We start from the raw sequence: 23,409 nt of genomic DNA on the forward strand, positions 1-23,409 counted from the left end.
CTCCTGATGGTGAAAAAAATCTTAATAAAAGTATTTTCAAAAGAGTCTGTCACAATGCTGTGCACAGATTTTCTCCTTCAAAGATTTCTTGCTGAATACAAGCTTTCTAGTGGAACCAAGTGATTGGATGCTTCTAATAGGGATTTTTGTTGTTCTTGAATAGCTTTAGTGTTTTGTTACTACCATTTAATTTGCCTGCTATCAAATGATTCCCTAATTTGATATGACTAAAATTCTACAAGCAGCCCGAGCATATGTTCTCTTATTACTACATACATCTGTAAAATAAGGCAAATATTTGATTCTTGATTGAATGATTGGTTTTTCTTAACTTGGATACCTGAAACCTTTGTCCCAATTATTTACAGAAGTATTCAAATTTTATATTTTAAAAAGAGGTTTTGGATTATTTGGTTTAATTGCCTACTGAAGATCTCAGTTCCTCAGTGTTTATCACATCTTCCGTCTTGGAAGCAAAAGGAAACGCGTTGTTGAACAGAGGTTACCAAGGCGGTGTAAGCATAACGCTCTGAAACTGCAGAATACCTTCTCATTGCTGGCTGTTGCTGGGCCTGTCCCTGCTCAGCTGGGATCTGAGGGATTTGCCGTCTCTTCCCTCCCTCATCCAGGAACAGTGGTCTTGCGTTTTTCTATACAAACTCCACCTTCCTGTGCTTTGTGTACATGCCAAAATCTGAGATGCACCATTCTGTATATGATTTAAGTTCTCCATGTCTCTGGTGATTTACCCTTGGGGTAAATCAGGTTATCTCTCAAGACTAGGGAATGTATTTAAAATGCATCAATAGTCACATCTCCTCAGACCTGTAGGCCGTGCAGCTTAGTACTGAGAATACTGAACATCAGGCAGATTTCTGTTGTGTTATTGGTGGCAGCTGCTCTGTTTGACTTGGAGGGGACAGTGGCATACACTGTAATATCTAGAATGTCCTGCTTGGGTCATGTATAGAACCCTATCAGAATATTGAGGGGGTTTTTTAGGTAAGAACTTAGTTAAAATTAGAGTTTGTCTTGGATCCTTTGCTTTGAATCTCATGCTCTTGTTAGACTCTACTATCCATAGGATTATAATGTTTCAGAAATGCAGAACAGATTAATTTCATAATACTGTTAGTTGCATACTAAAAAACATAGAAAGTTTTATCATATTTTAAGACTTCAAAAATGTTTTGTTCAGGTTGGTGTGACTTCCACAAATGGAGACTTGAAAGGATTTATAGATCAGAACCAGAGTCCAACAAAAGGTAAGAGAATTCTATTTGTATACATAGAAAAGAAGCATACATTAAGACATTTCACTTTTCTTTTTCACATTCCTTTTTTAGATGAACTCCAATCTTTTATTATACTATGAAATCTGTTGTGTAATTGTGGTTTTACTGGGTTTAATTTTGAAAAATGCTGGACTGTTCTAGGTAAACCCACTGCTCTGCTGGTTTGCCTAATAACAGCAGAGTGCAGCCTGGATCTTTGAGGATGCTGTTTCAAACTGCAGGAGAATGCCTTGAAACACCTAACAAATCAGCTGTTGCTCTTTCTGTACTCATATACCTGCAGTCTCATTCTGTAAAATTAGTATCGCTGGATATAGTTAATGTAGGGGAAATTTTCTGGCTTTTTCACACTAAAAATGCATAATCAAAATGATTAATCATTTGACCCTTGTACTCTAAAATTACTTTCTCTGCTTTTTTTTCATTCACAGGCTTAACTTTCAAAATCTCTTTTCTCACCAAGTTTCTCCCCTGAACCATCTGGAGCAGTTACTCTGTTGCTGCTGTTGGAGTGTGCTTTTGATCAGACTCCATTTATCTTTCCCACTACGATATGTAGTGTCTATGCACTATTACCTTTGGATATTTTCCAAGTTTATTTTGCTAGAGACATTAATGCTCACAGGCCACTTAGGTATTGCTGTCTAATCTGTAAGTCTTTAAATACTGCTGCGTCACTTCTGCAGATTTTTAAATCTGAATTACCATTCCTAAATAGGTTGACAGGTTGTTTGGTTTATTTGTGGGTTCAGTTTTCTTATTGCTTTTTTGTTTCCTGTCCTTGTTATTGAATGCTGTGACTTTCTTGCTGTAGCTTTTTTTGATTCAGGCTATTTAGAATACTTCCAGTATTTTTTTTTATTCCTTGTACTGATGATGTCTGGGAAAAAGAAGCATTTGTAGTACCCAGTGTATCTAAATACAATACAGATTTACTAAGGAATTTCATCTTTTAAATGTGATGATTGCAGAATCAAAAGCACATACATGCCAATTTGTGTTCCTCATAAAAAGACTTGCTACCTAATTCTGAAGGGAACTAGATTTTTCTTTCTAGGTGCACCTAGAAGAAACATCACAGTGCTCAGCAGAGCATTAAGTCGGAATGTTGTTCACTTTGTTTGGTGAACAATTCCCATTCACCAGACAATTTACTTTCCTACATTTATTGCCTTTAACTCATAGGTAGCAGGCCTTTTTGGCTAAAGCATCTCCATTTGGAGCTTGTTTCTTCTGCTTGAAATGAATACTCACAGGATCTGGAAGGGAATGCCACATATGGATGGCTCTTGACTAATGGCCAGGCTACTCATCTAATGCCAGGGACCACTTGCTGTGAGGATGGTCATCAGGTACAATATATTAAGTAGTCCACACAGCACAGTCAGGATATCTCCTTTCTGAAAGTCATTTTCATTCACATTCTCAGTCCTTGACATGGTAGATTCTTATTGTTACAGTTGAAATTGTTCAGTTGTGGCAAGCTGGGCCGACTATGCTTCCTTTCCTTATCTGAAAGTACAGACTGGTGATTAAAATTATTCCTCTAGGAGACCTGCATTTTAATTCTCCCAGACAGAAAAAAATTGGCCCTGGTTCTCATTCTTTAGTAAATGAATACTCTTGGGTTACTGGATGCAAAAGGGGGGCTTCCTCTCATGTTTTGGAGAACAGAGATGATTTTTGCTGTTCTTAGCCTTGGGGACAGACCTGTATGTATCTGTTAGGCAAGTGTTCTTCTGAAGTTTTATCAGGGGTCCGTGTTTGGAGATACTCCTGGTGTGTCCCTTGCTAATAAGACTGACACACTCCTGGGTGTAGGCAGAACTTTGGTGCCTAATAAAGTTACTTGACAACAGCTAAGGCACTCCATTATTTAGGCAAAATCCTGGTTTAAGTGGCAAGATGCCTTTGTGGAGTTGCCCCATTCTGTTAACATTAAGTATAATAGTTCAAGTTAGTTCTCAAATGGGTATAATTAGGTTTGTGAATGAGTTAGATAGTGACAGTTCAGGTGTGGTTTTGGGGTGATTGTTTCAAGCTGTGAATGAATTAAATCAGACACACTGTAGCATTCATGTTGAAAAGTTGTACCTGTAATCAGAAGAATTTCAAATTTCACCTGGGAGAGAATCCCAGTCAATAAATTAAGCACTTGCAGTTTTGTAATCTTGTTCATATATATCACAGAAATGGAAAATCAAATATTTTCCTGCTGATTCCAAGTAGAGGGCACATCTGTATTGCCACTTGGTCACTTGTCCCATAAAGCCACCTCACCTGCCCTCTGTGCATCCACATGGATGTCTGTGGCTGTGAGCACTCCTTTCTAGGTTAAGGAGTAGTCTCAAAGCTACCTGATCTGCTGAATGTTGGAGATGCCTAGGTATGAAGCTGTGTAATATAATAAAGGTTTGCAATCAGACATTACTTGCAAAATCATTTTAGTATTCAAAGCCGCAGCTGCTTCTCAGCTGTAAATTCAGTGAGTTGTAGTGCCATTAGGTGAGCACTCCAACACACCTGAAATGAGTTAATTTGTTACCTTTTGCAATGCCAGGTAAAGGGACAGCTTGTCCTGAAGATTCTTTTGAACAAAATGACATATGTAAAGAACTCCAAATTTGAGAGCAACTGCAGATTTAAAAGATTTCTACTTGATGTGTGCAGTTGTGCAGAACAAGCTGAGGTGTGGTGGGCTGGGGCAGAGGAGCCATTGCTGCCCACCCTGCCAGCCACCCACCAGGGGAGGGCAGAACGGGACCTGCAGCCATACCGCTCCTGCTCTGGTAAAGCACCCTGTCCCTGGCACCAAGCAGTGTTGCTGCTGTGGGCTTTGTGCCTTGGCTTTGCTCCCATGGGGTACTGACATTTCTTGCCTCAAGACTCTGTAGCTTGAGCAAATTTCAACTCACTATGTTTCCAGGTGCTGCTGCCTTGGTTGTACTGCAGTGTGGGACTGGCTGAATTAAAATTGTCCGTCGGAATTTAGGAATATCAGCGTGAATGACAATATTTACAACTGCACAGATGTGCAAAAAGAGGCTTCGTTCGGGCAGGTTTGGGACCGCGCGTATGTGCTGCCCCGCGGGCGCCCCCCTGCAGCCTGGCCAAGCCCGTATTAGTGCCTGGCAGCGGAGTGGGCTGGCTGGGCAGCAGACAGTCTGCACAGCGTTATGGCAGACGGGCAGCTGAAATGTGCAGGCTGTGCATGGTATGGCAGAGGGTTGTGCTGCCGTCCAGGGGAACCTCCGCAGGCTGGAGAAATTCATCACTGCACCAGTGCAGGCTGTGGTGACTGGCTCTGCAGAAAGGGACCTGGGGGTGCTGGTAGGGAGTGAACTGACCATGAGCCAGCGATGGGCGCTAATGGTGCTCTGGGCTGCATGGGAGGAGTGTCTGACAGGAGGACAAGCCCCGCCACTCAGCCCTGGTGAGGCCCTGGGGTGCTGTGTCCTAAGAGACACAGACTCCATGGAGAGGGTCCAGCCAAGGGCCGTTGAGATCATGAAGGGACTGGAACATCTCTCACAGGAAAGGCTGAGAGAGCCAGGAGTGTTGTCTGAAGAAGAGAAGGCTCAGGGACGAACTTACCAATGTATATAAATACCTGAAGGGAAGGTGCATAGAGGATGGAGCCATGGGTTTTTCAGTGGTGCCCAGAGGCAAAGGACAGAGACTGAAATACAGGAGGTTTTGTCTGAACATCAGGAAACAGGTTTTTTTACTGTGAGAGTGACTGGCCACTGATACAGGTTGCCCAGGGAGATTGTGGAGTCTCCATCCTTGCAGATATTCAAAAGCCATCTGGGCATTGTTCTGCCAGCCTGCTTTGGCTGACCCTGCTTGAGCAGGCAGGTTGGACAAGATGACATCCAGAGGTCCCTCCCAACTGTTCTGTGTACAGATTCTTGTAACTTTGCTTGTTAAGTATGTATTTTACCAAGAATAGTTTGTTTAGGTTGGGAGGTGGTTTTTAGGTATGATTTAATGTTTTCATAAACTTAAAAAGTTGGGGTTTGATCAGAATTATTACAATTATGACAAAAACAACAGCAAAATCAGTACAAATGATCAGGAAGTCTTGTTTTTTTGGAAGAAAAATTCTTAACAGACTTTGAGCCAGAAACTCCCAATGAGAATTAGTTTCTCAAAAAAAACAAGACATCTCCTGTAACAAGGTTGTTTCTTTCAAAAATCATAGCTGCTGGTAGGAATAAGGAATAATACATCTGATATAAATGGAAAAAAATCTAGTAAGGATTAACTTGTATTTGATAGGTTGCATTTTTAATTGAACTGTTTCCAAGGTCTTGTTTTGGCATGCTTTACCTTATTTTAAAAGTACTTGACATACATGACCTGCAAGTAAGCGGTATTCCCAAAAGTAAATCAGATCAATTAAATACACAGAGAAGTCACCTGGACCATAAGCTTAATTTTCAATCGATAATGACTGAAAATTTAACTGTAAATTTGTAAATGCCTGTTTAAAAAAAAAAAAGTTATAGAGGTTTCTGAAACCATATTTTGTTATTTTTCATGGGGAATACTAGTGTGTAAAAAAATGAGTTTATTTCACAAGTTAACCACTCTGTTTGCCTCCTAAACAAATTCTACTGGCTGACTCAGTGTCTCTGTATCTGAGTGAAGACACTGGGTGCTGATCCACTTCTGTCTGTGAACAGTGAGCTGACAGTTATTAAACAGGGTGTGGAAGAAAGAAGCAATAGTTTTGAACTGGTTGGCTATGAGTGACATACTTGATTCTCATCTTAAAATGTATAATGTGGACTAACACAACAGTTTTGGTGAATTGCACTGTCCTTAGTTATTATTTTTTTATTTCTATATTCTTAAATTCTGTGAATGTACATGGTATTCTCTGCTCATTGCTGTGGAGGGAAAAGGGGGTCCAGCCCTGGACCACCAGTCTTGCACCAGGCTCCATGAGGGAGGATTCCTTAAGCAGATCCAAATTGCTTTGGGTGGGAATCTTAGATTTTAATACAACTTCACACTGAACTTTCTTTCAACATGTATTTTTATGTGCAGTACATAATTTTTACTAAGTCCTGGTAGGACTGATGGTTTAGAAAGTTCTCAATACACAGGACTGCCGTGTGCCTTCACTGGACCCTGGAACAGACTGAGCCAAAAAATAGCCCCTGATCCCCCTCGCCGAAGGAAAAGAGGGCAGGTTCACTGCATAGCTTGTGAGTGGGAATGAGCACTGGTCATGAGGTCTGCACAAACCAGTTTTAGTGTCAGTGTACTGAATATCTGACCAGGGCCTTAGGGGGATGATTGCTTGGGAGTTCATTGTGTGCTTGAAGAGATCTGCTAAAATGACCAAGACAACAGAATCAATGGGTTATTGATGGGCCCACACTTGGTACTTTGAGATTCTTACAGCTGTTAACTCCTATATATTTGTCTCAAAATGAACAGTAGAAGACTGAAAATGTACTGGTCAGTATAAGCCTGAAGTACACTGAAATATCATCTGCTCAGTTTTGCTTTTTCTTTTCTACAGATCTCTGATTTCATATATTTCTAGATATGTATGTACTTCTACAGACCTTATGGAATTTTAAAAGTTAGGTTTATAGCCTACTAAGTTTGTGCAATAAACAAATGAAGAAATGTAGCAAGAAAATATATGTATATTAATAGCATGTTAATAATTCAGTTTTTCTATGTGCTTTTATAATATTGTGTCCTGCTCTTGGAGATCAATTCATGTTTTAGCATAATAGAAGAGCCAGAGGAAACATCACATGTTATTGCAAAATACCCTAGTGGACTTCCGATACTTCACAACTCTGAACTGGGTTTTTTACCATCGGTTACCATCAGGTGTAGGCTGTATTATTTAAAATGGCTGTTTGTTGATACACTTTAAAAATGTGTGACTTTCCTTCAGAGCTCTGAATATGAAATCCAAATTACCAACACTTCCCTGGTGTTTTGTCTAAAAATTCAAATACTTGTTTTATGGATATACACATTTTGTATGACCCCAGCTGGTTCATCTGTGCTTCCCATCAGCTATGGTTTCCTTCAAACCAGCTGTGACAGATTCTATAGATTCTCCAGTTTACATTGTTTCTGATTATCTTTGCAACTAAGCTGCAGACCTAGCAGATTTGGTTATACAATTAAAAAAAAAATCACTAAAACTTCTTTAGCTTCATATTTGTATAGGAGTCCATGCTGTTTGTGTGAAGTTAAGCTATTTAGAGTACCACATAACGATTTAAAGTTAGTCTTGTGAAGTGGTTAGTTACTGTGTGCGTGTAAGCTAAGCACACAAGTACATAAACATGAATAACTTTGTTTTGTGACTGCCTGAAGCTGAACGTCATTTAAATTGAATTCTTCTCTCTGTGTGCAAGTACAACTATTTTGCAAATGCCAGAAAGAATAATAGTTATGTAGTATTCATTTTTTTCTAAATATGAAAGAAGAGCATTGCTGTTTTTTCTCCATGAGAAGCAACAACAGTGGTGACTGAGGGATGGAAAAATAATTCATGTAGAAGAAAAGTGCTTTTGTTCTAAGAGAAATAAGATAAATATATATATGTCCACTGACAGATTTTTATTTGGAATTTGCATCAGTGAAAAGCATGCTCAGTTTGTGGCGGTTTTGTATATATTGCAGTCAAAGCCTCTCTCTGAGAGCTGTGAGCAGGTTTCTTTCCCATGTGCTAGGTTTTCCATTGGTAAAATGGGAATAATGATGCTGACCTCCTTTGTGCTTTAAAAGTACTGCTGAGAAACATTATATAAGAATTGAGTATTATTATACAAATCATTCTAGTCTGATCCATCTCTGCTGACCTTTTTCATCCATGCAGTAAGATTACCGTGACTAGGAGGCTGACGGGTCTCATTGTGCTCAGCTTATCACTGTACACACTGCTGGTTTTCAGTGAAACAGTGTAATCTTTTTTTGTCCCCAAATGATGGCTGTTATTAAGATGTGGAATTTGATCATATTTAAAGCCTTTACAACTGCTATATGATAAAGTATAAGTAATTAGTTTGGTGAACACTGCTTTTTGAACACAGAAATCTGTTGAATATTTTTTAGGTGATCTAGAAACAATGTGACATCTACTTCCTCCTCCTGCTTTTTCTATGCTGTTTTATAAATAAGACTTGAAGAGATTGTTCCTGTTGATGCTTGTTGTTTTGTAACACTACCTTGCCAACAAAACATTAGAAATTACTAGTTCCTCAGCAAACAAAGGTGCGCTAACCTCAAAAATTGGTGTAACATACAGCTGGTCATCTGAGCAAACAAGTGCCTGCTCTCTGAGCCAGTTGTAGTTGGGTTTGGTGGTGCTCTCATTGCGCTGTGACAGGGCCTGCCAGCACCAGGTCTGCCCGTGACAGCTGTGTCCCTCGGACTCGGCTGCCCTGGGGCGAGGGCTGCAGGATGGGATGCTTTTGGAAGTTGGACTTCTCTGTTTCGAGGAGGGTGGTGACTCTGACTGCTAAATGTGTCTCTTCAGGTTGGGGTTCCGATGTGAGCTGTTTGGAAATGCATTAACTTTTTGCAGCAACTAACAGAACCAACTGTCGTGTTTGCTATGAAGAGAAATGGGAAGGTGGTGTTTCTACCATTCAATATTTGGAGAAGTTGAGGTCACATGAGTATCTGGACTATGACACTATTTTTGAAAAGAAACAAACAAACAGGAGGGAGGGAATGTTTTATTTGTAACTGATAAAACATTTTGTTTACAATTTTTTCAACTGTTGACAAACAAACAAAATGACCTCTTATTGTGAAAAAAATGGTTACTCTTCTGTCCACAGTGGATGACAGAGACTTCACTCAAAAACAGGTCCCTTTCCATCCTGTCTATGTTTAAAAGTTGGCACATTCACATACGTGTATTTAACCATAAAGAAATATAAAAGGAAGGATGAGGGCAGGGAAATGTTTATTTGAAAACTTAAACAACTCTTAAGATCATTTTGACACTGCTGCTGCCAAATGGGGATTTGTGTAAGGATTAGAATATGAGGATCTCCTTTACTGACAGTAACTCTAGCCAGAAAGACTTTTAAAGGTGTCATATGGAAGTGACTGTCTTTTTAAAAACTAGATCAAGTAATTTGAACAACCTTGTATTTACTGAAGTTGTCCTGTTGGTGACCATGTACATTAATCTAGGAAGCCTTTTAAATTAAGTGCAGCAGTAGCTCTTAATTAGTGTTTTTTCCAGGGCTGCTACAATGAATCTGGTGGTTGTGTGCGGCTTTGGCCATGGGTATTGTATTCTTAAGCTACAGTTTTCAGAGAGCCTGCATGTGTCTGCATGTCTATATACATACATATGTATGTTAAAAACTATTGCCCAGTGAAAATAGATTACAATCTACATGCCATGTGTTGAGAAAGGAGCAAACACTGTGCACAGCGATTGATGTGTATGTTTGACTGTGTGGCACAGTGGGTCTGACATGTCTCCATCTGGCACTGAGAAACGTGATGTGACGGTGCCTTGGGCCAGGAAGTGTCGCTGGGGACAACTCGGTGAGGTGGCTCTCTGGTAAGGGAACTGTAAGCCAAGAGCTGACATTTCTGAATTTCACTGCACTTTGCCTCTCACCTTATGTTGTTGGCACCAGAGAAAGTAACTTATTTCTTTTCTCTGGTAAGAAGAGGGACAAAGAGAAATAGTTTGAGAGCTGATCTCAGAGAAAAGGGGGTCAAAAGTTGCAGCTGCAGCAGAAAAGAGTAAAAATTCTACAGCAGTACTGGGAAGTGATGGGAACATCACTGATGACAACAGCCTGCAATGACAGGGGAGACTAGGTTTTGATGAGAATATGCCAGCACAGTTTAGAAAATCCTGGGCAAAATTCTGTGGCGGAAGTAAAATTGACAAGTAACTGGCCAGTTTTGAGAACTATTTTGAGCTCAAAATGTGAACACAGTGTATGTAAATCATGAATTACTGTTGTCTTGTGCACTCTGGCACTACCTCACGAAAAGTGTTTCCTAATAGAGCGAGGATTTACTGGGGGGGGTGGGGTTACAAGTGCATAGGTCTTATAAGTTCTTTTTTTCTGGGTGAGTTAGGTAACTGAATAAATTATTCAATTTATTGAATAAAGAATAAGCAAGCTTCTTCTGAAGATATTCTCAGATACAGATCTGCCTTTTGAAAAATTAATGTTAAGTAGTAGTGTTACTCAGATGCCAAAGGAATTTGCACAGAATGTTAGAACATCCTTGTCTCAACTTGTAAATATTTCTCATATCTCTTTGCATATGTCTACATCTTTTCTACTTCTGTGCTGTAGCTACAGAAGATCCTTTAAGTATTCTTTTTCTCTCAATTGCATTGCTTTTGCTTTGTATTACAGAGACATTACACTGAATTTGATTTTCCAGTTACCTCATGGCATAATATAGGTGTACTGAAATAAGAAAAGACAACAGTTCAGGACCAACTGAGAAAAGAAAAGTGGGCAGTGGAGAAGAACAGGTTATATGGGAAAAGACCAGAGAACAGAGATGTCAGACACCCCTGAGTCAGCTTGGGGCCATCTGGGCTGGGCTGAGTGTTGGCCAGGTCCTGTGGTAGGAGGACAGGGCAGGGCAGGGGTGAACTCTGGGCTCTGCGCTCTTCTGAAGGAACCTGTCACCTCAGATGCCTCCGTTTTCTGTTGGCTAGTGTTGGAGAGCATCAGTAGCTCTTCAGGAGCCAGTCCTTGTCCTGACAGCTCATGAGCACAGCTAGGCCCAAGATGACTGCACTGTGAGGCAGTGGTGGCTCTTCCTTATATTTGCCTCCAGACCCACCACTGTTCGTCTCCATTTTGAATAAATGGGGGGAGGCATTTGACTGATTGATTCCCAGCTCTCTTGCTTTGAAACTGTCATAGAAACAGGAGCTGCTGCCGCCACAGCGTCCATAGATAAGTGTGTTCACCACTTTGAGTGGCTTGTGTGCACCACTTTGAACACTTGTGGGCTAATGGTAGTGCTGTATGACAGTTTTGATTAAGACATTAAGTCTGAATAATCAAGGCCACAAGATAGGATGTGGAATAGAGGAGGAGCAGCAGCATTTGTGAGGCTCTCAGCGTAGAGGATGAGTTAGATCCGTAAGCAATCCAGGATCACAAAAACGGTGAATATCTTGGGATGAGAACATGCTGGGATGGCTGCCTTTATCTTGATGTCCAGTGTCCTGCTCCGTTACTTTAGCTAAAGCTGTAGAAGTGTCAGTTTAGTCCATCTGCTCAGCAATGGGCTGTGATATGCTTACTTCACTGGTGTTTGTAGAATACTTCAGGATAGTCAGATGAGGAATGATTGATACAATATTTTGTATACATGTATACAATATTTTTGTACACATGGTTATGATTATAAATGGAATTTGTATGCTGACTTTAATTTGAACTTTTAATGCTGAGGTATGGCAGGCTGTGTGTTCGTTGTCTTAGGCAAGAAGAAATTGTTTCTGGAAATAAAATACTAACATGTAATTTTAAAGGTGAACTAATGAAGGTGTAGTTTTGTGATGTGTCCTTGTGATGCCTGCTAAAAAGTCAGGAGGCTGCTATGTGAGAGTGTTGTTTGTATAAGACAAAAAAGCTAACCTGATTCCAAAATGTTAAAATGATGTGAGAATTAGCCAAAGCATTTTTCATAGGTAATAGGCAGTAATTTAAAACTCTCTTTTTACTGCTCTTTTTAGGTAATATTTCAATAATCACATTACCAGTTTCCAGCACCAACTCCCCAACTAAGATTTTGCCAAAAACCTTAGGACCAGTCAATGTGAATGTTGGACCCCAAATGGTAAGTTTTGTAACTTTGCTAATGCTAACTTGTAACTAGCTGTGCCACTTCCTGCTGATGTGCTAGGGACACATGACAAACAAGGTTGTGAGCTGTGCTGGGAACTTGCTGCTTGCTGCCGCAGCTGCAGGGCTGCGGTAGAGGCAGCTGGAGGGTCACGGTGAGTTTGGGGGGCCAGCAACGGCCCTGAGAGGCACCTGGGGGACAGCTGTCTTCTGGCTTGAGTGGCATTGAAACAACTTTGCCAGTTGACATTTTACCCATTACTCAAAAGTATACTAAGAAAAATAAATCTCATAAAGTATGTTATTGATACTCTCTGAATATTTTGAGTCATGTTCTCACCACTAAATCTTCAGCGTTGCCAGAGAGTAAATGTCTTGATGTGTCCCTAGAGATTTAACTTGTTGAAACTACTCTTCTTAAAACTGTCTTTTCCTGTGGATGGTAACTGTGTATGAGCATATATCGCCGTTCCAGGGATTTTAGATCTGATTTTGAGAAAAATTTTATTTTCTTTTTGTAGGCAATACAGTGAACTGGTTCTAGTAACCTGATGCCTCCTTGCCAAGCACTTAGTCTGAGTACAAGAACCATTTGATAGTTTTATAAATAATTGTGGTGGGTCCTTCTCACATCAGCAGTAATCACTGTTCTTCAATGGCTTTGATTCTGGTTGGACAGACAGGCCCAGCATTACAGCCACCCCCCAGCTGCTTTCTCCCTACCTGCAGCACTAGGCACTGCCTGGCTACCAGACAGTCGTGTTCCTCGGTGCATCAGTACTGATGCAAGTACTGCTGGAGCATGTCCTGTAGCATTCCACTGGAGTAGTTCTACTACAACATATGTATTTTGTGAGTGCAATAAATAATAGCCAAGAACAGGGGAGAGCAGTCAGTTAATGCAGTACCTACTCTTACGAGTGACTTCTCAGGGCCCTGCTTTTGGTTTAAATGAACCCTAGTTCATAGTTTAGGTGCTATAGCAGGTAGCAGTGCTAGAGCTACTGCATGGTGTGGACACGTATTATTTTATTTTATTTATTTTATTATTATTTTATTTTATTCTGCTGCTTTACAAAGATAGATCTGTATTGAGAAAACTTTTTTTTTATTGAAGAGCCATTAACACAGGCCTCCTAAGACATCCAGCATATGGCTGTGTTGTGTGCCAGACCATTGAAAAGTGAATGCTCACAAGTTCTCAGTAGTGGAAATGTTTGCACTCCTTTTGCATCACATCTGCACTAGAAAAATCCTGCTGCCTTGAGGGGCTTTTGCCTTTATTTAACCACTGTAGGTTACAGCCCTGTGGCTGCACCAGGTCCTTCAAACCAGCACACGGTCCTGGGGTCGGTGGGTGGGCTGCTGGCTGAGCAGTGACCATGGGGCTGGATCCCTTGGGGTACGGCTGTGCAAACAGTGAAATCAGCACCGTCTGCGGGCTGCATTCGGAAGTACGGGTGTGTGTTACAGTTGCTTTAGATTCAGTCCGTAGGTGTAAATCTAACAGCATAAGTATTACTGATAAAATGTTTGTGCTTAATTACAAGGATTTAACACATCCTACAGCTGCTCTATTTCCTAAATTAGGATGAGGTTTTATTTTTCTGGTCTATACTATGCACTGCATTTATGTGATTACTTCAGGCACACTGCAAAAATGTTTGCTGTTAAGATGGAATTAATCCTTTGCAAACACTCAGTGTAAGACTTCTTGTGAACGCAAACACTCAATAGTAAATGTAAAAGCGACACAAAAAAACCCCCACTGATTTGTACAGGTGTGACATCTGTGTCCCTGCAGCCCTGAAAGTGCAGCTGTGGCAGCAGCTGTGGGCAGAGGCTGCTGTGCAGGTGCAGGGGTCAGTCTGGGGAGCGGCAGCCGGGTGCCCCACTAGGTGGCACCAGGGGACAGAGGACATGGGACAGGCTGCTCTGGAAACAACCCAACTGATTGTGCCACCTCAGTTTGTTACTGCGGTCATCACAAGAAAATTGTGAGGAGATTGAACATAAAATACTCTTTTGATCAGTGATTTAGAGCAATGTGAAACCTCAGGGAGGGGGGATGTGGTGAAACACCATTTCAGCATGCAAAATGTTTAAAATCTTTTCTCCCTGACATGCGTCCACCATACGCTGACAGAATCGTATGCATATTGCAAATAAATGTTATTATAGTGTTGCAAGAAATGGATATAAAAAGTTGCTGGATTGATGTGTAATTGAAATATTGCATTACTGATTCTCACATACCACTGTAACATCAGTGCTGAACTTGAGCTTTAAAAAATTAATCATTCTGTCACAAAATGTTTCTGGCTTTAAGCCAATGTAGCAGTAAGTTGATGGAAGTCGATACCCTTCCTGTGCCTGCCTGCTGTGTGTAGAGCAGCCAGCCAGGGATCTTTTGTTCTTCAGTATCAATCAGAAAATATCTAACTTGTACCTGTGTTTTGGTTTTCCTAAATTTCTGTTTTCACTTGTTTCTGTCAAGCTATCCAGTTGCAAAAATAAATAAGATAAATTTATGTCTTTAAGATAAAAAATACATACCTGTCATCACAGTGTGGTTTCGGAAGGGATGTGAAATAATGCTCAGTGAGCTAAGGCAATGGGAAATTCTGCAGAGAGCATTTTTTGTACTTGTTTATACAATATTGATGGATACCAAATGAAGTATCTACCCTATACTTACATGGGTGTTGGGTGTTAAATTGTAAAAGAAACTACGAAGTTTAATACAGTAGGTATTCAAAATGTCACTAACAAATGGAGTGAAGTGAAACAACGTTGAAAAAAAAAAAGGCAAAAGGCATTGTCTAGGAAGCTTTTGTTTGAATCTTCCTATAACGGAATCAAAATAATTTAACTTGTGTTTTATTTTAATGATTAACTAATTCATACTGTTTCATTTTTAAATACTAAGTTCCTTATGGGACCTACTTTAAAGAATGAACTTAGATGTGATTTAAAAGTTGAGATCAAGTGTCTTAGTGGTAACAACCATTGTACATACGTACAGTTCACCAGGTTTGAATAAATGTAAATTCTGTCTGTACTGTACAGACTTTACATTTAACTCCTTAGGTACAATGTTGTACTATTAGCTTGCTGGAATGCCTTGAGATCTTGTGAATGCTAGAAACAGCAGGGAGTATTTTGCCTTTGGGGCCAAAGAGAGAAAATTGCAAGAGACAAATCCATTGGAAAGCAGGCTTTATTTATTACAGTGATCAATAGATTGCTTAGACCCTACTCTTTCAAATAAACAATTAGATGGATACAGATGCAGATCTGCCATACCTAGTAATTATTTCTGGTTTTCTAGATCTTGTCCATATGAATAATACAATAATATGGTACAAAAAGTCGAAAAATTCACAGCATTGTAATTACTTTAATGTGTGAAGAACTTCTGATGACATCTCTTGTGTGTATTTTGACTGCAACTTGCATCTGGTACAGAACTGTTATTTTTTCTCAGTACCATGGTTAATATGAATTTTGGGCTGTGGTAACCTCTGTTTTCTTTAAAGAGCTGTGTTTTTATTTCTAAATGTCATAGATCATAAGCACATCACAAAGACTGACCAATTCAGGGAGTGTTCTGATTGGAAGTCCGTATAACCAAGCTCCAACAATGGTCACACAGACACACATAACAGAAGCTTCTGGCTGGGTCCCAGGGTAAGATTTTTGTTTTATTTAAAGATGAGGATCTGTTCTGATTTTTTTTCCTTTATTTACACTGCTGTATCTATATGTTGGGTTACAGCTTCCAGTTCTTGCACAACTAAAAGGAGCGTGCTCTCTGGCCTATTATGCATTTTCAATGTCTGGAGCACGTCAGTGCAGAAGTACAAGCACCAGTCACAGTCACTGCCAACAAACAAAATTAAAACAGATTGTGAAGTTTCTTTGTGAAGTTGGAGATTCACAAATTCATGAGTCCTGTTAAAAGCAACCTATATTTTTTTAAGTTCATGGTATATCCAAGTAGCTTTGCTGTTGAGCATATCAGTGGGTGCCAACAGGGTAGGGACTGTCAAAAACATTTCATGAGGCATTTAAGAATAAATCTCTTATAGAAAATTTAAAATGTAATAAATGTTGTATTTTTATTACTATTTTACAGTAGCGACTAGTTTTCTTGGGGTTCTGAGGTACTCCAGAGTAACATGACTATCTTGTTCTCTTCTAAGGAAATCTGGTCTTTACAGTATTTCATTTTTTTTTAAATACCAGTACTGCTGAGCTATCTCAAGACACCTGTAGTGCTTTGTCTCTGAAAATTACAAAGTAATTTGTTTCTGTATCTGTGTGAATTTTTCTAAACAGGTGATCAATGTCATTAGTACCTTTTCAGTTTTAGAGATGGGAAAATGGAGCATATAGGACATGGCAGAAATGGGAGTATAATGTTTATACCTTGACTTTCTTCTTTCTGTGCTGTAAACAAGGACTGTCATAGGCTTTTACTTCCCAGTCAATATATTCCCACCATAGAGTGAATTTTTAATGATTATGTGTTTATCTCCTCAAATACCTTTTGAATCCCCTTAGTTCTGATTTTATTTGAAAAAGGAGTTGTCAAATATTACTTTGTTTCTGCAAATTTTGTGAAATGTGGAGGCCAGGCAGAAGTTCTTTCAGTGCCCAGAGGAGGCAAAAGCTGTAGTGTCTGTTCACAGCTTGCTACACCAGAGAATCAGAGCCCATTAGCCTTCTTAAACTTCATCCAAACCCAGGTGATGGAGATGCCCAGAGAGAAGCATAGTTGCAGTGCATCAACCACCCATCAAGGAGAAGCACCATCTCTCTGTTTGCATACTGGCAAAACTCTAGGCACAGTATTTCCAATGAGACTAACTATTGTTTTGCTGATAAAAAGGAGCAAGATGTTCTCCAAACTGACTGATCAGTGTTGATCCCTGCAGAAGTGCATACAATAGCTCGTATTTTCATCTGAAGATCAGAGGTGAGGAAGGGTCTGTGGTGTTGCTGAACTGAAGTGGCAAACCCTTGCTGAAAACAGTTCTAGAGGACTGCATGTCCAGACTCCTTGCTTCATCCATGGTTTACTCGTCTTCACTGATTCCAAATTGTTTCCAAAATCAAATGAGACGAGAGCATGTTCATTCACAGAGCTCCATACAACCTGTACCAGCCTGGCACGCTGAGCAGGGACAGCCAACTGTCCCCTCACCGCTGGGCCCCGCCCTCGTGGCTGCTTTCAGACCCCCGCGGCACAGCTGGAGCTGGTAAGGACCATGGACAGAGTCACAGATCCCCTGCTGCTGCCGAGAGCTGCCCATCGCCCAGCCAAACACATGCCGCTTGCCATCGGTTTTGTTCAGCGCCCTTCATAACGTCAGGTTTTTAGCTGCGTAAGTATCTGCTGTGAACCCTGGTTTTGAAACTGCAGGGTGACAACGTGAAGTAATTTACCAATGGCTCTCAAGCAATGTGCGTTGTATTGGCTGCAAGAATAAAATACAAGTTTGGAATGCAACTTCTGAAGTCTGCTTGCTGCAGCTAATAGACAGACCAACACAGAACCTAGCAGTGATTGGTGACTGCTACTCCTATGTGAAGTTCATGTCCACTGCTGCTTCAGAGTATCTCTCTTCAGCTCTGTATGCATCGGCTCTCATGTGAACTTGTTTAGTGTTTTTTGTTTAAAGATATGAAAACATTCAATGTCCTGAAATGTAGGATATAGCTTATGTGCTGTTTAAAGGCATTTTTCGTCCACATGGAGGAATTTTAAATAGGAATTTTTCAAAGGAGCTCAGCATCTCCTTTTTGATGGGATTTGGTTATTTAGGTCACATCAGCACTTTCTGTAGTTCCAGATGAAGTGGCTTCCCTAAAATCACACATGCAAAGCATGGTACAATTGAGACTAGAACACATCTGGCAGTGAGCTCAGATAACCTCCAAAGTCCGAACCACCTTCTCTGCAAGTTTGTCAAGCTGTGTGTGTGTGCGCTATTTTCTCCTTTCAGTAAACATGTAACAGCAAGCATTAATACCCAGCTAGGCCCCAAATACATTTCTTTTTTTTGGTCTGGATATATAATATTATTTTAATCTAAGTTTGAATTGTCTTTTCTTAGGGACAGAAAGCGGACTCGAGAATTTATAGAATCAGACTTTTCAGAAAGGTGAGTATTATTGAACGGTCATACCTGTTTTACTTCTTCAAATCTACCCTTCAGAGAGATTGGTTGCCAGTTCCCACTTTCAGCAGTTTTCACTCCTCCACGTAAAAGCCGTCTTGTATGTTATTCCTTGTAGTTATAATTGATTACTCTTTATTACTTCCTGAAAAATACATTTGCTGTTACTGATGAGTGGGAGCTGTGAAAAACAAACACATCTTCAGAAACAGGGTTGTTCTGCTTTTCTGTGTGACAAATACTTGTAAATAGATGATCTTTTCTTTGCTTCCAAAATTTCATTGAATGCATTCAAGGTGGTTTTATTTGTTTACCTATCAGGAGTTACGTTGAATAACTACATAGGAATTAGAAATGATAGTGTTTCTTTTAAACCTTCTGGTGTTCCTCTCCGCTCTTCCTTTTCTTCTGTCTTTCTTTCCAGTGTTCAGTTTTCTTAAATACATTCAAAATTTTGAAAAGCATTCTTGTATTTTAATGTTTTCCTTAGCTTGTTGACAGAACTAAGCCTTTTTCTGTAACATAATCAATCTCCCTGAAACATATTATCAAAGCAACTTGTAAAACAGTAATTTAAAACAAAACGAAACACAGAGCTAAGCTTTTTAAAGGCTTCTGTTAAAATATGCATCCAATTCTAGCTTGTGTGATAAAACAAATTGCTCCTGTTGTTTTCCATTGCCATTATGTAAGCTCCTGCTTTTCTGGAGAAAGAAAGTGACCTTGCTAGTTATTAACTCTGGCACCATAAAAACTAGTGAATATGTACTTACTCTCAGTATTAACTATATGATGGCACAGATATTAAACTTGGTGGCTAGGAGAAATAAGGTACCTTCTGCTTTTTTGTAAACAGAGATGTCTGAGTCTTTCTATTTTAAGCACAAACATGAGAGTTCCCTGGAAATCTGGCTTCCAGGCACATAAACACCCTGTGAGATTTTCCCCCCTCCCCTTTTTTTGGTTGCTCTTTTGCGAAACTACCTAGAGATCAATTAAAAATCAAGTTTCTTTAAGCATCTGCCGAGTAGCAAAGGGGAAGGGGCACCAGTATTGTTTTGTAAAAAACAAGAAACTGATTCCAAAAAGCAGAACAGTTTTATTTTTCGTTTAGGTAGTACATAGTGTCATGAGTCCTGATTCTCGTTGCAAAAGGCAGACATTTTGCTGTGGAACAAAGTAGCTTATTAACATTCAGTGTATTAAAATAATCGGTTTTGTCCTTCCAGTAAGAGAAGCAAAAAAGGAGATAAAAATGGGAAAGGCCTGAGGCATTTTTCAATGAAAGTGTGTGAAAAAGTTCAACGCAAAGGAACGACTTCATACAATGAAGTTGCTGATGAGCTGGTATCAGAATTCACAAATTCTACTAGCCACCCAGCTACAGATTCGGTAAGCAAATACGTGTTGAAATTTGTTATACCATTGTAAAATTGTCTGGTTTATCATGGAGTTCTGTCCCTCCAGTTTCTGCGCTGTCCTGCCACACTCCATACTTACCTTCACTTACTTAAGTACTACCCAAATATAAAGACTTACCCATTGAAATTTAAAAATACAGAATTAAAATGAAGAATTGAACTCCCTCTAAATTATACACAAAACAGAGAAGTCTGTGAAAATAATTCTCTTTTAAAAAAGGCTACTCTTGTACCCACCGTATGTGGTCTTGTCAGGCTTTTCAACTGTAACAGACCTGCCATGGAGGGAATTTGCTGTCCCGAGGCTTCAGGCAGACCTGAAGCTTCCATGTGCAACCAGACGTGCTCAGGTGGTGCCCAGGTAGCAACACAGGTGAGGGCACGATGTTTAACGCCACCAACTTGGACTGCAACCTTGGGGTTTTCATCTTCTACATATCTAGGATGTGCTCAGTGTTTTTTTTACCTCTTTGAATTCTTCTGTGGTAATTAATGCTCCACTGTTTTCTTAGCAGGCTTATGATCAGAAGAATATTAGACGGAGAGTTTACGATGCCCTTAATGTCCTGATGGCAATGAACATAATTTCAAAGGAGAAGAAGGAAATCAGATGGATCGGCCTTCCTACAAACTCTGCTCAGGAATGTCAGAATCTAGAGGTAAAGTGAAGTAGGTGGGGAATTCTGTACAGGTCACAGGTTGTGGTACTGGAGCTGCTCTACTTCAGACCAGACATTTTTCTCAATTTGAACCGGATTGGGTTTGATTCTTGCACACTATGAAAATGCAACTTTTGATATTTGAATAAACTGAAAGGATATGTTTATATATGCTTAGTTCAGTTCTGTTTAGCATACATTACATGAAGTTAAAAAAAAGCCTGTTTACCTTCCAAAATGGACATTCATCAATTCAAGGATTATTTTTAAGATTAAAGTCTGTAGTAGCCTGAATTAACCAGAAGAAAATAAAAATAATTTATGGTGCCGTTATGCTTACAAAATGGCATACATTTGAAAGCAGACCAATTTTCTATGTACGTCTGTACTTGGAAGTGCCATTCAAAGGAAATTAAACTCAGAAATAATTCCTGCTAGGATGTCAAATAGTAGTTATGAACTGACAGGGGAAAATGAAGTTTTACTTATTGGTTATTTCCATTGTTTTTCCAGCAGGCTAAGAGTTACTGTGTTTTTGCAGGGATGCCAGAATTTATGTGCACAAATGTTTGTCCTTCAGGCCAAATGCTCTATAAATAACAAGCGCAAGTTACTGTATTTACTGCAGAGTGCTGTAATGACTGTAAATACATCTTAATATGTATTACATTTGTGATACTTGTGACAGTAAATATCTCAAAAGGTAGGTGGGAGGCCTCTCCAGCACAGAATAATTTTTTGTGCAGGTTCATTTACATCAATTTTCTTTCTAACTGTGGTAAAAAAAAGCTTTTACTCCCCTTGTCCATTACAGCAACTTGGAAAATACATCCACCCAAGGAGTGAGCATATGTTCAATCATCATACTCTGGGAGTCTTTTTTTAAAAAGATTATGGATAAATTTTACATGCATTCATGTGAATGCATTATCTTTAGTATAGGTTATTGTTACAAATACAGAACTTGAATTTCATTGTGTCATCTACCACGATCATGGGCAGTTCACTGTTTCAGGCTCTAATTACATACGCACAAAATGGAAGCCAGGCATATTTCCTTAAAATGTTGCTTCATATGACGTAATAGAAGAGAATAGAAAATAAAGCTGCATTTTCATGGTTTCAAAATCAAAATTAATTTTGCTTTTAAAGCTGTATAAAGTGACAACTCTTCTTACAGTGTAATTTTATAATAAGATTACCAGGACAAAAATGAGAAATCAGTACAAAAACCTTGTTATATAGAAGCCATGTCTAAATTATATCTGTACTGTTTATTGGTTTTAAGAGTTACATATTTGACCTAGCAAAAAAAGTCATCTACTGTGCTCTGAAGGAAGCATTTTAAACATTTAAGTGTGTGGGGAGGGGAACCACCACAAAGCAACATTGTAAATAAAATAGGGGGGTTTAGGCCAGCTAAGTTTTAAAAGACTGCATCATATAGTTTCAGTGGTTGAATGAAAAGGTAATTATAAGAGCTTAAAATTTTGGGGAGCACTGATAAAGTGCTGGCACCAACAGGATGATGAGGAAAAATACTTTTTAAACGTTATGACTACTGTCTAATTCTTTAGTGTTGCCCCAGAACACTATTGGAAATCCTGTTGGTTGGCTGCATCTGCAGTGTCAGTAGGCACCTACTGACAGGACTGTTGCTGTCCCAGACACTGCAGACTTAGGTTGAAGATGGCTTCGCCCCCTAAACTGGCATTAACAACACTGTTGCAAGAAACTGATTCTGTGCTTATGTACAAAATGTTGCCTCTGCCCCCTTTTTGTTGCTGAAATCTTGTAAGTTTAACTGTATCTCAATGAGTAGTCCAAACAAAAAATGGAGGTCACTGGAAAGATGCAGGTGCTGATCCTGAGCCTGGTCTCCACACCTTGGTGTCTGGTAGCTTACAGCTGGAAGGGGACGTGCAGCGGAGGGCAGAAACAGGGAGAAACAAACAAAAAAAGACAAACATCACACACAAAAACAACCAGACAAAACCCCCCACACCAAACAGACAAACAAAAACATCCACAAAAGCAACCAACCAACACCAACCGCACAACCCAAAGCAGCTCCTCAAGCAAGTATTTAGTTTGGTGCTAATCAGCACTCAGCGCACAATACAAAAGAGGAATGGGTGAGCAAATAATACAGTCTCTTGTAATAATTGCATCTTTGCTGAAGTTAAAAATTGTTGACAAAGAAAGCAATTACAGTTTGCCAGACCTGTTTTATGGAGAAACTCATGTGAATATGCAATTAATCTGTTTGAAAAAATAATAAAACATACGACGAATGGGTAGGGTCAAAAAGACTTGTTTTATTTACTTACCATGCTATGGAATTCACCACCATTTACAATGCAAGCACGGTGTTCTGCACTGGTGCTAGCACACTGGTCTAGCTCTAAAGCCTGTGCAGTTTGACACAATGGAACATACAAGGTAACTAAGTAGTTATTTTGATGCATTTACATTTATTTTTTAAGATAGAAAAACAGAAGCGGATTGAAAGAATAAAACAGAAGAGAGCCCAACTACAAGAACTGCTGCTGCAGGTATATTTAATTTTAATTATTTTTATAATAGAAATCATCAAGTGCAGATCTGACACATTAGAACTTCTGAAGTTCTTTCTAGATTTGTTTAGCAGCTGTGATATACTATGGAGAAAGGTTTCACACTGGTGACCTTTCTAGATTCTAGTAGGGGGACCTCTTACCCTCACTTTCTGGTTCGTTTTTACCTCTTGTCAAACAGCATGCTGCATCTGCATGCCACCAGGTTCTGTGAGTGTCTGCTGAAGCTTGGTCAACATTAGTAGCAATGGGAGCAACTAACTCCTGAGTCCCTTTGTTGACTCCAGGTCCCCCCAGAGTTCCCTTCTCTACGTAGTTCTTAATGGAAAATGTCTCTTAAGTTTGTGTGTAACTCGTGTTTCTGGTGAGCTTTGCTAGTGCAAAGAGGAGGTCAGGCCACAATTTACTTTTTTACGGAAAATTACTGGAGGT

At 39.6% G+C, this 23,409-nt stretch overlaps 1 protein-coding gene across 3 annotated transcripts in view; it reads left to right on the top strand.

Annotated features, from left to right (window-relative positions):
- Positions 1-23,409, top strand: part of TFDP2 (transcription factor Dp-2) — a 51,064-nt gene that overhangs the window by 13,422 nt on the left and 14,233 nt on the right. For 2 of the 3 annotated variants that reach the window (XM_082055060.1, XM_082055062.1), the window contains exons 3-9: positions 1,199-1,265; positions 12,028-12,131; positions 15,705-15,826; positions 18,259-18,306; positions 19,551-19,713; positions 20,255-20,401; positions 22,888-22,956. In XM_082055060.1, the coding sequence (XP_081911186.1) occupies positions 1,199-1,265; positions 12,028-12,131; positions 15,705-15,826; positions 18,259-18,306; positions 19,551-19,713; positions 20,255-20,401; positions 22,888-22,956 (720 nt within the window). The remainder of the gene's footprint in view (positions 1-1,198; positions 1,266-12,027; positions 12,132-15,704; positions 15,827-18,258; positions 18,307-19,550; positions 19,714-20,254; positions 20,402-22,887; positions 22,957-23,409) is intronic. The other variant, XM_082055061.1, reaches the window with a different exon arrangement.

The sequence above is a fragment of the Streptopelia decaocto genome (assembly GCF_964273445.1).
Source record: "Streptopelia decaocto genome assembly, chromosome: 6".
Taxonomy (NCBI): domain Eukaryota; kingdom Metazoa; phylum Chordata; class Aves; order Columbiformes; family Columbidae; genus Streptopelia; species Streptopelia decaocto.